General features: G+C 41.4%; 1 protein-coding gene across 4 annotated transcripts in view; it reads left to right on the top strand.

The window, feature by feature from the left end:
* Window positions 1-18,049, top strand: part of epb41l4a (erythrocyte membrane protein band 4.1 like 4A) — a 131,619-nt gene that overhangs the window by 84,536 nt on the left and 29,034 nt on the right. For 3 of the 4 annotated variants that reach the window (XM_052458338.1, XM_052458339.1, XM_052458337.1), the window contains exons 8-9: window positions 12,635-12,722; window positions 13,130-13,218. The exons of the other annotated variant lie outside the window; for it this stretch is intronic. In XM_052458338.1, the coding sequence (XP_052314298.1) occupies window positions 12,635-12,722; window positions 13,130-13,218 (177 nt within the window). The remainder of the gene's footprint in view (window positions 1-12,634; window positions 12,723-13,129; window positions 13,219-18,049) is intronic. 4 annotated transcript variants of the gene reach the window in all.

Raw genomic sequence — 18,049 nt, 5'->3', positions numbered from 1 at the left:
TCCGACTCTCTTTCCACAAACGAAGAACGCCGTTACAGTAGGGTTATAGGGATGAGCAACAGAGCTGTAGGGGTATAGATTGACCAACAAAGTTGTAGGGGTAGAGCAATGACCGACAGAGTTGTAGGGGTATATGGATGACCGACAGAGTTGTCGGGGTATAGATTGACCAACAGAGCTGTAGGGGTATAGATTGACCAACAGAGCTGTAGGGGTATAGATTGACCAACAGAGCTGTAGGGGTATAGATTGACCAACAGAGCTGTAGGGGTATTGGGATGAGCAATAGAGCTGTAGTGGTATCGATTGACCAAAAAAGCTGTAGAGGTAGAGGGATGACCGACAGAGCTGTAGGGGTATAGGGATGACCAACAGAGCTGTAGATTTATAGATTGACCAAAAAAGCTGTAGAGGTAGAGGGATGACCGACAGAGCTGTAGGGGTATAGGGATGACCAACAGAGCTGTAGATGTACAGATTGACCAACAGAGCTGTAGCGGTAGAGGGATGACGGACAGAGCTGTAGGGGTATAGATTTACCATCAGAGCTGTAGGGGTATAGATTTACCATCAGAGCTGTAGCGGTAGAGGGATGACGGACAGAGCTGTAGGGGTATAGATTTACCATCAGAGCTGTAGGGGTATAGATTCACCAACAGAGCTGTAGCGGTAGAGGGATGACGGACAGATCTGTAGGGGTATAGATTTACCATCAGAGCTGTAGGGGGTATAGATTTACCATCAGAGCTGTAGGGGGTATAGATTTACCATCAGAGCTGTAGGGGTATAGATTTACCATCAGAGCTGTAGGGGTATAGATTTACCATCAGAGCTGTAGCGGTAGAGGGATGACGGACAGAGCTGTAGGGGTATAGATTTACCATCAGAGCTGTAGATGGACAGAGCTGTAGGGGTATAGATTTACCATCAGAGCTGTAGGGGTATAGATTTACCATCAGAGCTGTAGCGGTAGAGGGATGACGGACAGGGCTGTAGGGGTATAGATTTACCATCAGAGCTGTAGGGGTATAGATTTACCATCAGAGCTGTAGCGGTAGAGGGATGACGGACAGAGCTGTAGGGGTATAGATTTACCATCAGAGCTGTAGGGGTATAGATTCACCAACAGAGCTGTAGCGGTAGAGGGATGACGGACAGATCTGTAGGGGTATAGATTTACCATCAGAGCTGTAGGGGGTATAGATTTACCATCAGAGCTGTAGGGGTATAGATTTACCATCAGAGCTGTAGGGGTATAGATTTACCATCAGAGCTGTAGGGGTATAGATTTACCATCAGAGCTGTAGCGGTAGAGGGATGACGGACAGAGCTGTAGGGGTATAGATTTACCATCAGAGCTGTAGATGGACAGAGCTGTAGGGGTATAGATTTACCATCAGAGCTGTAGGGGTATAGATTTACCATCAGAGCTGTAGCGGTAGAGGGATGACGGACAGAGCTGTAGGGATATAGATTGACCAACAGAGCTGTAGGGGTATAGATTTACCAACAGAGCTGTAGGGGTATAGATTTACCATCAGAGCTGTAGGGGTATAGATTTACCAACAGAGCTGTAGGGGTATAGATTTACCATCAGAGCTGTAGGGGTATAGATTTACCATCAGAGCTGTAGGGGTATAGATTTACCAACAGAGCTGTAGATGTATAGATTCACCAACAGACCTGTAGCGGTAGAGGGATGACGGACAGAGCTGTAGGGATATAGATTTACCAACAGAGCTGTAGGGGTAGAGGGATGACGGACAGAGCTGTAGGGGTATAGATTCACCAACAGAGCTGTAGATGTATAGATTCACCAACAGACCTGTAGCGGTAGAGGGATGACGGACAGAGCTGTAGGGATATAGATTTACCAACAGAGCTGTAGGGGTATAGATTTACCATCAGAGCTGTAGGGGTATAGATTTACCATCAGAGCTGTAGGGGTATAGATTCACCAACAGAGCTGTAGCGGTAGAGGGATGACGGACAGAGCTGTAGGGGTATAGATTTACCAACAAAGCTGTAGGGGTATAGATTTACCATCAGAGCTATAGATGTATAGATTCAGCAACAGAGCTGTAGGGGTATAGATTTACCATCAGAGCTGTAGGGGGTATAGATTTACCATCAGAGCTGTAGGGGGTATAGATTTACCATCAGAGCTGTAGGGGTATAGATTTACCATCAGAGCTGTAGGGGTATAGATTTACCATCAGAGCTGTAGCGGTAGAGGGATGACGGACAGAGCTGTAGGGGTATAGATTTACCATCAGAGCTGTAGATGGACAGAGCTGTAGGGGTATAGATTTACCATCAGAGCTGTAGGGGTATAGATTTACCATCAGAGCTGTAGCGGTAGAGGGATGACGGACAGAGCTGTAGGGATATAGATTGACCAACAGAGCTGTAGGGGTATAGATTTACCAACAGAGCTGTAGGGGTATAGATTTACCATCAGAGCTGTAGGGGTATAGATTTACCAACAGAGCTGTAGGGGTATAGATTTACCATCAGAGCTGTAGGGGTATAGATTTACCATCAGAGCTGTAGGGGTATAGATTTACCATCAGAGCTGTAGGGGTAGAGGGATGACGGACAGAGCTGTAGGGGTATAGATTCACCAACAGAGCTGTAGATGTATAGATTCACCAACAGACCTGTAGCGGTAGAGGGATGACGGACAGAGCTGTAGGGATATAGATTTACCAACAGAGCTGTAGGGGTATAGATTTACCATCAGAGCTGTAGGGGTATAGATTTACCATCAGAGCTGTAGCGGTAGAGGGATGACGGACAGAGCTGTAGGGGTATAGATTTACCATCAGAGCTGTAGGGGTATAGATTCACCAACAGAGCTGTAGCGGTAGAGGGATGACGGACAGATCTGTAGGGGTATAGATTTACCATCAGAGCTGTAGGGGGTATAGATTTACCATCAGAGCTGTAGGGGTATAGATTTAGCATCAGAGCTGTAGGCGTATAGATTTACCATCAGAGCTGTAGCGGTAGAGGGATGACGGACAGAGCTGTAGGGGTATAGATTTACCATCAGAGCTGTAGATGGACAGAGCTGTAGGGGTATAGATTTACCATCAGAGCTGTAGGGGTATAGATTTACCATCAGAGCTGTAGCGGTAGAGGGATGACGGACAGAGCTGTAGGGATATAGATTGACCAACAGAGCTGTAGGGGTATAGATTTACCAACAGAGCTGTAGGGGTATAGATTTACCATCAGAGCTGTAGGTGTATAGATTCACCAACAGAGCTGTAGCGGTAGAGGGATGACGGACAGAGCTGTAGGGGTATAGATTTACCATCAGAGCTGTAGGGGTAGAGGGATGGCGGACAGAGCTGTAGGGATATAGATTTACCAACAGAGCTGTAGGGGTATAGATTTACCATCAGAGCTGTAGGGGTATAGATTCACCAACAGAGCTGTAGCGGTAGAGGGATGACGGACAGAGCTGTAGGGATATAGATTTACCAACAGAGCTGTAGGGATATAGATTTACCAACAGAGCTGTAGGGGTATAGATTTACCATCAGAGCTGTAGGGGTATAGATTTACCATCAGAGCTGTAGGGGTATAGATTCACCAACAGAGCTGTAGCGGTAGAGGGATGACGGACAGAGCTGTAGGGGTATAGATTTACCAACAGAGCTGTAGGGGTATAGATTTACCATCAGAGCTGTAGGGGTATAGATTCACCAACAGAGCTGTAGCGGTAGAGGGATGACGGACAGAGCTGTAGGGGTATAGATTTACCAACAGAGCTGTAGGGGTATAGATTTACCATCAGAGCTGTAGGGGTATAGATTTACCATCAGAGCTGTAGCGGTAGAGGGATGACGGACAGAGCTGTAGGGGTATAGATTTACCATCAGAGCTGTAGGGGTATACATTTACCATCAGAGCTGTAGATGTATAGATTCACCAACAGAGCTGTAGGGGTATAGATTTACCATCAGAGCTGTAGGGGTATAGATTTACCAACAGAGCTGTAGGGGTATAGATTTACCATCAGAGCTGTAGGGGTATAGATTTACCAGCAGAGCTGTAGGGGTATAGATTCACCATCAGAGCTGTAGGGGTAGAGGGATGACGGACAGAGCTGTAGGGGTATAGATTTACCAACAGAGCTGTAGGGGTATAGACTTACCATCAGAGCTGTAGGGGTATAGATTCACCAACAGAGCTGTAGGGGTATAGATTCACCAACAGAGCTGTAGGGGTATAGATTCACCAACAGAGCTGTAGCGGTAGAGGGATGATGGACAGAGCTGTAGGGGTATAGATTTACCAACAGAGCTGTAGGGGTATAGATTTACCATCAGAGCTGTAGGGGTATAGATTTACCATCAGAGCTGTAGGGGTATAGATTTACCATCAGAGCTGTAGGGGTAGAGGGATGACGGACAGAGCTGTAGGGGTATAGATTCACCAACAGAGCTGTAGATGTATAGATTCACCAACAGACCTGTAGCGGTAGAGGGATGACGGACAGAGCTGTAGGGATATAGATTTACCAACAGAGCTGTAGGGGTATAGATTTACCATCAGAGCTGTAGGGGTATAGATTCACCAACAGAGCTGTAGCGGTAGAGGGATGACGGACAGAGCTGTAGGGGTATAGATTTACCATCAGAGCTGTAGGGGTAGAGGGATGACGGACAGAGCTGTAGGGATATAGATTTACCAACAGAGCTGTAGGGGTATAGATTTACCATCAGAGCTGTAGGGGTATAGATTCACCAACAGAGCTGTAGGGGTATAGATTTACCATCAGAGCTGTAGGGGTATAGATTTACCATCAGAGCTGTAGCGGTAGAGGGATGACGGGCAGAGCTGTAGGTGTATAGATTTACCATCAGAGCTGTAGGGGTAGAGGGATGACGGACAGAGCTGTAGGGATATAGATTTACCAACAGAGCTGTAGGGGTATAGATTTACCATCAGAGCTGTAGGGGTATAGATTCACCAACAGAGCTGTAGGGGTATAGATTTACCAACAGAGCTGTAGGGGTATAGATTTACCATCATTACATTTACATTTACATTACATCAGAGCTGTAGGGGTATAGATTTACCATCAGAGCTGTAGATGTATAGATTCACCAACAGAGCTGTAGCGGTAGAGGGATGACGGACAGAGCTGTAGGGGGTATAGATTTACCATCAGAGCTGTAGGGGTATAGATTTACCATCAGAGCTGTAGGGGTATAGATTCACCAACAGAGCTGTAGCGGTAGAGGGATGACGGACAGAGCTGTAGGGGGTATAGATTTACCATCAGAGCTGTAGGGGTATAGATTTACCATCAGAGCTGTAGGGGTATAGATTTACCATCAGAGCTGTAGCGGTAGAGGGATGACAGACAGAGCTGTAGGGGTATAGATTTACCATCAGAGCTGTAGGGGTATAGATTCACCAACAGAGCTGTAGCGGTAGAGGGATGACGGACAGAGCTGTAGGGGGTATAGATTTACCATCAGAGCTGTAGGGGTATAGATTTACCATCAGAGCTGTAGCGGTAGAGGGATGATGGACAAAGCTGTAGGGGGTATAGATTTACCATCAGAGCTGTAGGGGTATAGATTTACCATCAGAGCTGTAGGGGTATAGATTTACCATCAGAGCTGTAGTGGTAGAGGGATGACAGACAGAGCTGTAGGGGTATAGATTTACCATCAGAGCTGTAGGGGTATAGATTCACCAACAGAGCTGTAGCGGTAGAGGGATGATGGACAGAGCTGTAGGGGTATAGATTTACCATCAGAGCTGTAGGGGGTATAGATTTACCATCAGAGCTGTAGGGGTATAGATTTACTATCAGAGCTGTAGGGGTATAGGTTCACCAACAGAGCTTTAGGGGTAGAGAGATGACCGACAGAGCTGTAGGGGTATAGATTGACAAACAGAGCTGTAGGGGTATAGGGATGACCGACAGAGCTCTAAGGGGTATAGGGATGACCGACAGAGCTGTAGGGGTATAGGGATGACCTACAGAGCTGTAGGGATAGAGGGATGACCAACACAGCTGTATGGTCGGAAGGATCACCAACAGCATTGATGTGGTATATATGGTATATAGGGATGCATCGCAGTGCTAGAGGCGTCACTACAGACATGGGTTCGATCCCAGGTTGTGTCGCAGCCGGCCGCGACTGGGAGACCCATGAGGCGGCGCACATTTGGCCCACGTCGTCCTGGTTAGAGGAGGGTTTGGCCTGCCGGGATGTCCTTGTCCTATCGCGCTCCAGCGACTCCTTGTGGCGAGCCGGGCACATGCACGCTGGCTTCGGTTGCCAGCTGTACGGTTTCCTCCAACACATTGGTGTGTCTGTCTTCCGGTTTAAATAAGCAGTGTGTCAAGAAGTAGTGCTGCTTGGCGTGGTCGTGTTTCGGAGGACGTATGGCTCTTTACATTCGCCTCTCCCCAGTTCGTACAGGTGTTGCAGCGATGGGACAAGACTGTAACTACCAATTGGATACCTCCAAATTGGGGAGAAATAGGGTTTGTCTTCTCAGACTGAGACAGTCCTATTATTACATATCATATACATTACAATTGTTCTTACAGAGTCAACCCCATAAGTCCTGAAAGGTCTTAGTCTATGACCATGCATCCCATTAATATTGCTGACCAAGAGACTGTGATCATCATTTGATTTTGTGCTGGTCCCCTCTCTCTCTCTCTCTCTCTCTCTCACTCTCTCTCTCTTTCTCTCTCTCTCTCTCTCTAATAATAATGCATGCAGAGCAGAATTAGGCTGATACCCGCTAATTATCAAAATCCAGAAAAGAGCCATTCATTTCTACAACCACCTAAAAGGAAGTGATTCCCAAACCTTCCATAACATAGCTATCATCTACAGAGAGATGAACCTGGAGAAGAGTCCCCTAAGCAAGCTGGTCCTGGGGCTCTGTTCGCAAACACAAACAGATCCAACAGAGCCCGACGACAGCAATGCAATTAGACCCAACCAAAAAGAGAATAGCTTAACACATTGTAAAGAATTAACAGAAAAACTGAGCAAACTAGAATGCGATTTCAGACTACACAGTGACAGAATACCTGACCACTGTGACTGACCCAAAATTAAGGAGAGAGCGCCACTGCAATATGAAAAGAGGAGAGGCAGAGGGAGGAAAAGAGAGATAGAAGGAGTGGTAGGGAGGGGGGGAAGGGGGAGGGAGAGATAGATAGATACAATGAGACAGATGTAGTTTTCTCAAGAGCCTGTGGATGTCAACCTCGCTGTGATCTGCTATGTAGAGTGAGCACCCAGCACCACACCCCTTGTCACATATCTGTTGCTCTCTGACTCCCTTCCACTTCCTATTCCTGCCTCGTCCGTCCAGGTGGCCTCATTCCGACAGGCAGCAGCGGGAAGACATGAGGCCAACCAAACACACTAATGACACACACACACACAGCCAGGCAGGCAGACGAGGGGCCAGATGGAGGGATGAGTGTCCCTGTCCCTTTCCCCACCCGTTGTATCACAGCTCCATGGAGCTCCTGCCTCAACCTGCCCACCCCGAAGTGTCCGTTAATAACTCCCCGTTCCAAGCCACTCACCACCTAACTGCATGTATGAGACAATCATCTCAGCCCTGGCCTGGCCGCTTATAAGGAACATGTGAACAGAATCAAAAATGTACTTGGGAAAGAAGTGGGAGCAAAGGATGAGATTGTGTCTTCAGGGTATGGATGGAGGAGGAAGAGTGGAAGACGAGGAGGAGAAGGAGAGGTGTGAGGAGATCTAGGGGTAACACTTGAGCAGGCTGAATGAGTCTGAGTCTCTGTGTTACTAATGTGTGTGATCAGGAGATCAATGATACGGCTCGAGAGCGGAGAGCGGAGAGGAGGAGGAGGAGGAGGAGGAGGAGGAGGGAGGGGAGGGGACTCATCCAACCTTTAACATTAGGAGGGAGATGTTGGCACAGTATATGAAGTTTACCAAAGCCAGAGTTTACACTGCAGACACACTGCTTATAGTCCAGAGATTACAGTATGGGTTGCACGATACATACAGCAATACCATCACCCTTTATCCACATTCATAGATATTTTCACCATATTGTAGACTCAGTTGGCAGTTGGTACACGGTTCACTCTTGATAAACATATTGTATGTACTCAGCGAAGCACAGGGAGTTGGTCCATACCTGTGGTCTCCTAGACTGCGTGCGTTTGGTTTTTAAACATGATTCTCTCTGTATGACATTGTAGTTAATGAGTAATAGGAGATACATAACCCAGTCCACAACCTAGTTGAACATTATTTCACATGGAATGTTAATTAAGAAATAGGAACGTAGAAAAAGCATTACTGACTAGATGAGGAGGGGGGAAAGTATGTTATGTACGTTTTTGAAAAGTGTATTGTTTCATTTGAGTATATTTTATTGTAGTCTCGTGGGACCAGACAAGTCTGTCGCTGAACATTAAGTCTGGCATGTAAGATGACTTGTATTGTAGTTCCTTATTATTATTTTTATTATTATTATATGTAGAATATTTATATCAGTGTTGCCACTTCAGAGTGTATCCATTGTCTTGTATCTGTTCAGACTGCATACAGTACTCTTAAACACTCTAGCTATAATCTCACTACCTATAATTACCTCTGTTGTTGACCAGGTAGATCATCATGTTAGATTTACTGTTTATTAGACTGGGGGATTCATGACAGTTAAACAACTCTCCATCACTGCTGTAATACTGTCATCAGGGGTGAAGTACGACACAATAAATATCAACTTTACATGTATTTGGGGTGTTCTCTTGTTGCACTGTATTCCCCCAAACAGTCACCTAGTGATTTGTTACATGGCTGTTTCTAAACCCTTAGCTTTAGATGTTTCTAAACCCTTAGCTTTAGATGTTTATAAACTCTTAGCTTTAGATGTTTCTAAACCCTTAGCTTTAGATGTTTATAAACTCTTAGCTTTAGATGTTTATAAACTCTTAGCTTTAGATGTTTCTAAACTCTTAGCTTTAGATGTTTATAAACTCTTAGCTTTAGATGTTTATAAACCCTTAGCTTTAGATGTTTATAAACTCTTAGCTTTAGATGTTTATAAACTCTTAGCTTTAGATGTTTCTAAACCCTTAGCTTTAGATGTTTATAAACCCTTAGCTTTAGATGTTTATAAACTCTTAGCTTTAGATGTTTATAAACTCTTAGCTTTAGATGTTTATAAACTCTTAGCTTTAGATGTTTATAAACTCTTAGCTTTAGATGTTTCTAAACCCTTAGCTTTAGATGTTTATAAACCCTTAGCTTTAGATGTTTATAAACTCTTAGCTTTAGATGTTTATAAACTCTTAGCTTTAGATGTTTATAAACTCTTAGCTTTAGATGTTTATAAACCCTTAGCTTTAGATGTTTATAAACTCTTAGCTTTAGATGTTTCTAAACTCTTAGCTTTAGATGTTTCTAAACCCTTAACTTTAGATGTTTATAAACTCTTAGCTTTAGATGTTTCTAAACCCTTAGCTTTAGATGTTTCTAAACCCTTAGCTTTAGATGTTTATAAACTCTTAGCTTTAGATGTTTATAAACTCTTAGCTTTAGATGTTTATAAACTCTTAGCTTTAGATGTTTATTAACTCTTAGCTTTAGATGTTTCTAAACCCTTAGCTTCAGATGTTTATAAACTCTTAGCTTTATATGTTTCTAAACCCTTAGCTTTAGATGTTTATAAACTCTTAGCTTTAGATGTTTATAAACTCTTAGCTTTATATGTTTATAAACTCTTAGCTTTAGATGTTTCTAAACTCTTAGCTTTAGATGTTTCTAAACTCTTAGCTTTAGATGTTTATAAACTCTTAGCTTCAGCTGTTTCTAAACTCTTAGCTTTAGATGTTTATAAACTCTTAGCTTTAGATGTTTCTAAACTCTTAGCTTTAGATGTTTCTAAACTCTTAGCTTCAGCTGTTTCTAAACTCTTAGCTTCAGATGTTTATAAACTCTTAGCTTTATATGTTTCTAAACCCTTAGCTTTAGATGTTTATAAACTCTTAGCTTTAGATGTTTATAAACTCTTAGCTTTAGATGTTTATAAACTCTTAGCTTTAGATGTTTATAAACTCTTAGCTTTAGATGTTTCTAAACCCTCAGCTTCAGCTGTTTCTAAACTCTTAGCTTCAGATGTTTATAAACTCTTAGCTTTATATGTTTCTAAACCCTTAGCTTTAGATGTTTATAAACTCTTAGCTTTAGATGTTTATAAACTCTTAGCTTTAGATGTTTATAAACTCTTAGCTTTAGATGTTTCTAAACTCTTAGCTTTAGATGTTTCTAAACTCTTAGCTTCAGCTGTTTCTAAACTCTTAGCTTCAGATGTTTATAAACTCTTAGCTTTATATGTTTCTAAACCCTTAGCTTTAGATGTTTAAAAATCCTTAGCTTTAGATGTTTAAAAATCCTTAGCTTTAGATGTTTCTAAACCCTTAGCTTCAGATGTTTATAAACTCTTAGCTTTAGATGTTTATAAACTCTTAGCTTTAGATGTTTATAAACCCTTTAGAATAGATAAAGATATCTAGATGTTCTAAATAGTCTGTACAATATAATGTCACACTACAATATGTATACTTGTATGTCTTGTTAACAAACTATAGTTTTGGCATGTCGGTTAGGACATCTACTTTGTGCATGACACAAGTAATTTTTCCAACAATTGTTTACAGACAGATTATTTCAATTATAATTCACTGTATCACAATTCCAGTGGGTCAGAAGTTTGCATAAACTAAGTTGACTGTGCCTCTAAACAGCTTGGAAAATTCCCCAAAATTATGTCACGGCTTCAGGAGCTTCTGATAGGCTAATTGACATTATTTGAGTCAATTGGAGGTGTACCTGTGGATGTATTTCAAGGCCTTCCTTCAAACTCAGTGCCTCTTTGCTTGACATTGTGGGAAAATCAAAAGAAATCAGCCAAGACCTCAGAAAAATAATTGTAGACCTCGACAAGTCTGGTTCATCCTTGGGAGCAATTTCCAAACACCTGAAGGTACCTAGGTCATCTGTACAAACAATAGTACGCAAGTATAAACACCATGGGACCACGCATTGTGCATACCGCTCAGGAAGGAGCGGTATGCTCCTAGAGATTAATGTATTTTGGTGCAAAAAAAGGCAAATCAATCCCAGAACAACAGCAAAGGACCTTGTGAAGATGCTGGAGGAAACAGGTACAAAAGTAGCTATATCCACATTTAAACAAGTCCTATATCGCTCAGCAAGGAAGAAGCCACTGCTCCAAAACCACTATGAAAAAGCCAGACTACGGTTTGCATCTGCACATGGGGACAAAGATCATACATTTTGGAGAAATGTCCTCTGGTCTGATGAAACAAAAATAGAACTGTTTGACCATTGTCATGTTTGGAGGAAAACGGGGGGAGGCTTGTGTAACGGATGTGAAATGGCTAGCTTAGTTAGCGGGGGTGCGCGCTAAAAAGCGTTTCAATCGGTGACGTCACTCGCTCCGAGACCTTGAAGTAGTTGTTCCCCTTGCTCTGCAAGGGCCGCGGCTTTTGTGGAGCGATGGGTAACGATGCTTCGTGGGTGACTGTTGTTGATGTGTGCAGAGGGTCCCTGATTCGCACCCGGGTATGGGCGAGGGGATGGTCCAAAGTTATACTGTTACACTTGCAAACTGAAGAACACCATCCCAACCGTGAAGCACGGGGGTGGCAGCGTCATGTTGTGGGGGTGCTTAGTTGCAGGAGGGACTGGTGCACTTCACAAAATAGATGGCATCATGAGTTAGGAAAATTATGTGGATATATTGAAGCAACATCTCAAGACATCAGTCAGGAAGTTAAAGCTTGGTCACAAATGGGTCTTCCAAATGGACAATGACACCAAGTATACTTCCAAAGTTGTGGCAAAATGGTTTAAGGAAAACAAAGTCAAGGTTTTGGAGTGGCCATCACCAAGCCTTGACCTCAATCCTATAGAAGTTTTGTGGGCAGAACTGAAAAGTGTGTGTGAGCAAGGAGGCCTACAAACCTGACTCAGTTACACCAGCTCTGTCAGGAGTGGGCCAAAATTCACCCAACTTATTGTGGGAAGCTTGTAGAAGGCTACCCAAAATGTTTGACCCAAGTTAAACAATTTAAAGGCAATGCTACCAAATACTAATTGAGTGTAATTGAGTTTGTAAACTTCTGACCCACTAGGAATGTGATGAAATAAATCAAATCTGAAAGAAATCGTTCTCTCGGACATTTCACATTCTTAAAATAAAGTGGTGATCCCAACTGACCTAAGACAGGGAATTTTTACTATGATTAAATGTCAGGAATTGTGAAAAACTGAGTTTAATTGTATTTGGCTAAGGTGTATGTAAACATTTGACTTCAACTGGATACAGTAAGATGTATACTTAATAATGTTACACTATGGTATGTATGTATACTTGTAGGTGTATACTTGTTCATGTTATACCATGTATACAGTAATTGCAGATGTGTACTCGATAATGTCACACTTTGTATACTTGTAGATACACACTAGATAAGATTTCCTTCTATGTGTGTGTTTGTATATGGGCTTGAAAGCCTTTCCTGATGCTTCACCAACAAGATAAACTGTCTGTGTTTCAGGGGCCAGGTTCCCTCCAAGGCTGAACACAATTATTTAGGAATCGCCAAAACACTGGATATGTACGGAGTCGATCTTCACCCTGTGTTTGTAAGTAGTCACATGCGCCGAATACAACCGGGGTAGGTAGACCTTACAGTGAAATGCTTACTTACAAGCCCCTAACCAACAATGCAGTTTTAAAAAATACAGATAAGAATAAGAAATAAAAGTAACAAAACATTAAAATAACAATAGCGAGACTATATACAGGGGGTACCAGTACAGAGTCAATGAGATGCTTGTTAGAGCTGTATTCTGTGGTTTATCACGATCACATTGCCTCGATAATGTTCTTTCTTATTGTCCTAGTCTCTTTGTGTATGGAGAGATGACTATTTTACTATTTTCTTATCCTTTGACACATACGTTAATATCTTTACTGTGTGTTATTTCTGGTTGGGACATAGTATGTAAATTGTGCTTGGAATAATACCTATTATTGTGGTGTGTTTCAGGGTGAGAATCAATCTGAATACTTCCTGGGGTTAACACCTATTGGAGTTGTTGTTTACAAGAACAAAACACAGGTTGGGAAGTATTTCTGGTAGGTATTGGTTTTGGATGATTTGTATATACATTGTAGGAGTAATTAAGGAATATGATAGTTTGCTATTTCCACTATCAAAATTATCAACGGACTTGCTGGCGTTGGTGCGAAAGGGCTGGGTTTTTATGAATTAACAAGTTGTGGGTGTGTCGAGGCTTGGCCCTTCACTGGCCAATCAGAATGTACTCCATGGTTAAATAATTGGTTGCCTTAAGTTGTGAATTTACAGTCTTTTATGTATTGCCTTGGAATCAACTCAATTTCCGATGTTTGTGCTTTATAGTTTGTGAAGTGGCTTACAGAAACAAAATAACACAATGTAGACTATCTTTGCTAAATATGTTAACTTGAACCCAATCTAAGTAATTGCATGGCTTCAATAGCATTCACACTGATATAGGTGTAGGTCTACTGTAAATTGTATTATGGCAGAGCATCGACATGCCAAACATTGTCAATAAACAAGATTCAATAAATAATTGATAAAGCCTAAAAAGAGAGCAAATAATTTGATTGAAATTTGAAATGAATCGACAACTTATTTTAAATAGGCTATGTGTAAATACACTTACAGACACCATCATTTCTCCCCGTGGGCATATCATTTTAAAACAATGCAGACTATAGAGGGTGTTACTCACGTCCCAATGTTTCACAGTAGCTGGACAAAGATCCAATATAAAGAGAAAGGGAGAACGTCCACTCACTGTTATACTGCTCCCAAATATGAATATATGTGGAACCATCTTACAGATCAGATCTCGTTCACCCATCTCCAGCATCTGCATTGCAAGCTTGCCACAGACGTTGCCACCATTAAACCAGGAAAGGTAAATCATTCTAATAACTTTGGTTGTAATAAAATGTCACGAAAAACAACCAATCAGTTTTTTTTAAACAACAATAAATAAACGTGAAATGTAATGATATCATGAAATCGCCAGGATAAAAAAGAAAGGCATTGCTGTTGAACCAGCCTTTATTATAGTAGGCCTAAAGGAGGGTTTGGGTTTTGAACAAATGAAACTGAAAACAAGCCATTTTTACAGGTTACAGATAACTTATGAGGTTCACCGGTGCTGTCTGGGATGGCTGGGTGACCTGGCCCTGGTATTCAGAGGTTCTCATCTCTCGTTTCAGGATGGACATGTAGCCTACATCATGGAGGGGTTTTTACGCATGCCCAAAACGGGACCTGCATGGCTAAAATAATGTGGGCCTGCCTACAATGTATAGATAAAAAGGGAATGTCACTGTTTTAAATTCTCAAACATGATATTTTAATACATCTTTGGTGATTAAGATTTATTTACAAGTGGTCCCAGGGGCCAGTCTTAACTACTTCGCGATTGCATTGAGCAGAAGAAAAAAAATTTAATTGAGAGGAGTGGAGGCTATACTTGGTTTTTAATAAAATAAAACAAAATAAAAACATTTGTTTTTTATGTTTGTAAATACGAAGTATACAGGCACCAAAAGCACATTAGGCTACTCTTGTTCCATGCACATATGTGCATTGTGCGTCAGGTCTTGATAGGCTGTGTTTCCACTGTCTAAATTCATGGCATAACCAACCTGCATTACTGCTAAAAATAGCTTTTGGTTGGTCTTAAATATCTCTACCATTGCTGCCTGAAATTAGCTGTTTGGATAATCTTTTTAAGGACACACCTCAAATATTTCCACCCAAATCAAAGCAAATCAAGTTTTATTTGTCACATGTGCCAAATACAACAGGTGTAGACTTTACAGTGATATGCTGAATACAACAGGTGTAGACTTTACAGTGATATGCTGAATACAGCAGGTGTCGACTTTACAGTGATATGCTGAATACAACAGGTGTAGACTTTACAGTGAAATGCTGAATACAGCAGGTGTAGACTTTACAGTGAAATGCTGAATACAGCAGGTGTAGACTTTACAGTGAAATGCTGAATACAGCAGGTGTAGACTTTACAGTGAAATGCTGAATATAACAGGTGTAGACTTTACAGTGAAATGCTGAATACAACAGGTGTAGACTTTACAGTGAAATGCTGAATACAACAGGTGTAGACTTTACAGTGAAATGCTGAATACAACAGGTGTAGACTTTACAGTGAAATGCTGAATACAACAGGTGTAGACTTTACAGTGAAATGCTGAATACAACAGGTGTAGACTTTACAGTGAAATGCTGAATACAACAGGTGTAGACTTTACAGTGAAATGCTGAATACAACAGGTGTAGACTTTACAGTGAAATGCTGAATACAACAGGTGTAGACTTTACAGTGAAATGCTGAATACAACAGGTGTAGACTTTACAGTGAAATGCTGAATACAACAGATGTAGTACACCTTACAATGAAATGCTTACTTACGAGCCCTTAACCAACAAGTTACTACCCCTTAATCAGGGATAGGTGTCCCGTCAACGGGACAGTTGTAAATCATGCAGTGCCTTGTGTCACGATCGCAGATTCTAGAGAAACAACAAATGTCGGTGCATATAAGTGTCTTACATCAGCTGAAAGCTTAAATTCTTGTTAATATAACTGCACTGTCCAATTTACAGTCGCTATTACTGTGGAAAAAAATGCCATGCTATTGTTTGAGGAGCGCTCCTAACAACAAAACACTTTTTTCACTGCGATATGTTTCATAAATTCACCTTTGCAGGTGAAATGTGTACTTACGTTCTCAAATCTTGCTCTGATTTATTTTCCAAAGGGTCCCAGATATAACAAGAAGTGTCGTTTTGTTAGATAAAATTATTTTTCATACCCTAAAAAGGTCCATATAGCATGCACGATCGATTTTGTATTTCCACTCGTTCAATTTGCAATGAAAGGAATCTGTGAAAATCTAACCCTAAACGTTGTTTCAACCAGTCAAATCACGTTAATATTTATTCCTCAGAGATCCTAGAATGTAACCAGACTTCACTATATCATTAGGGGTGTAGTATATCCTATAGGACACCATATCAGAGATCCTAGAACATAACCAGACTTCACTATATCATTAGGGGTGTAGTATATCCTATAGGACACCATATCAGAGATCCTAGAACATAACCAGACTTCACTATATCATTAGGGGTGTAGTATATCCTATAGGACACCATATCAGAGATCCTAGAACATAACCAGACTTCACTATATCATTAGGTGTGTAGTATATCCTATAGGACACCATATCAGAGATCCTAGAACATAACCAGACCTCACTATATCATTAGGGGTGTAGTATATCCTATAGGACACCAAAGCAGAGATCCTAGAACATAACCAGACTTCACTATATCATTAGGGGTGTAGTATATCCTATAGGACACCATATCAGAGATCCTAGAACATAACCAGACTTCACTATTTCATTAGGTGTGTAGTATATCCTATAGGACACCATATCAGAGATCCTAGAACATAACCAGACTTCACTATATCATTAGGTGTGTAGTATATCCTATAGGACACCATATCAGAGATCCTAGAACATAACCAGACTTCACTATATCATTAGGGGTGTAGTATATCCTATAGGACACCAAAGCAGAGATCCTAGAACATAACCAGACTTCACTATATCATTAGGGGTGTAGTATATCCTATAGGACACCATATCAGAGATCCTAGAACATAACCAGACTTCACTATATCATTAGGTGTGTAGTATATCCTATAGGACACCATATCAGAGATCCTAGAACATAACCAGACTTCACTATATCATTAGGGGTGTAGTATATCCTATAGGACACCATATCAGAGATCCTAGAACATAACCAGACTTCACTATTTCATTAGGGGTGTAGTATATCCTATAGGACACCAAATTTGGTCAGAGAGCGACGCCTTCATGGCACGCTGACGACGCGGGTGATCTTCACTTGATCAACTGTAACTTTGTCAAATAAGCACACATCGGGGTCAAACAAAGCTGTGAAATGCAATCGCTAGATAGCCAATGAGCTGGGCTTTACGGGAGTGTCCGGAAACCCCGTATCTGTCGCCAACTGTAGCTGCTAACCTTGTGTGACAGTCAGCCTTTTCCTTTTGGGCAAAAATGATAAGAATATGGAGAGTTATGAAGTTATGAAAACTGGTTGTTTTGCAAATGTTGAACTTACTGGAAAAGCTCAATCAAAGTCCAAGTATATAGATTTGACATTATTCTTGCAGAAAATGTAATGTAAATGTCTCCTTCACGATTTTCCCAAATGTACCTGGGTGACTTTACACTAAATGTCATGTAGTTTGCTCATACTTATCCGTGTGAAACTTTGCACATACACTGCTGACGTCTTGTGGACACCATCAGAATTACAACCAGAGTGATGGCTAGATGTGGGACCTTTCTGTTGCATTTCAAAGATGGTGGTAGTTGTTTTTTTCTTTGTATTTTCTTCTAACAGATCTATTGTGTTATATTATCCTACATTCAATTCACATTTCCACAAACCTCAAAATGTTTCCTTTCAAATGGTACCAAGAATATGCATATCCTTGCTTCAGGTCCTGAGCTATAGGCAGTTAGATTTGGGTATGTAATATTAGGCCATTTTTTTTTTAAAGGGGACGATATAAAATATTTACTAAATAAACTGAAGTTTATAAAAGTTACACAATAAAATAACAATAACAAGGCTATATACATGGAGTACCGGTGTGGGGGTACAGGTTAGTCGAGGTAATTGAGGTAATATGTACATGTAGGTAGAGGTAAAGTGACTATGCATAGATTATTAACAGTGAGTAGCAGCAGCATAGAAAACGAGGTCAATGTTAATAGTCTGGGTAGCCATGTGATGAACTGTTCAGCAGTCTTATGGCTTGGGGGT

This window comes from Oncorhynchus keta, chromosome 12 (genome assembly GCF_023373465.1).
Source record: "Oncorhynchus keta strain PuntledgeMale-10-30-2019 chromosome 12, Oket_V2, whole genome shotgun sequence".
Lineage (NCBI taxonomy): Eukaryota > Metazoa > Chordata > Actinopteri > Salmoniformes > Salmonidae > Oncorhynchus > Oncorhynchus keta.
Note: the sequence above shows the minus strand (reverse complement) of the source record. Positions and strands in the feature narration are given on the sequence as shown.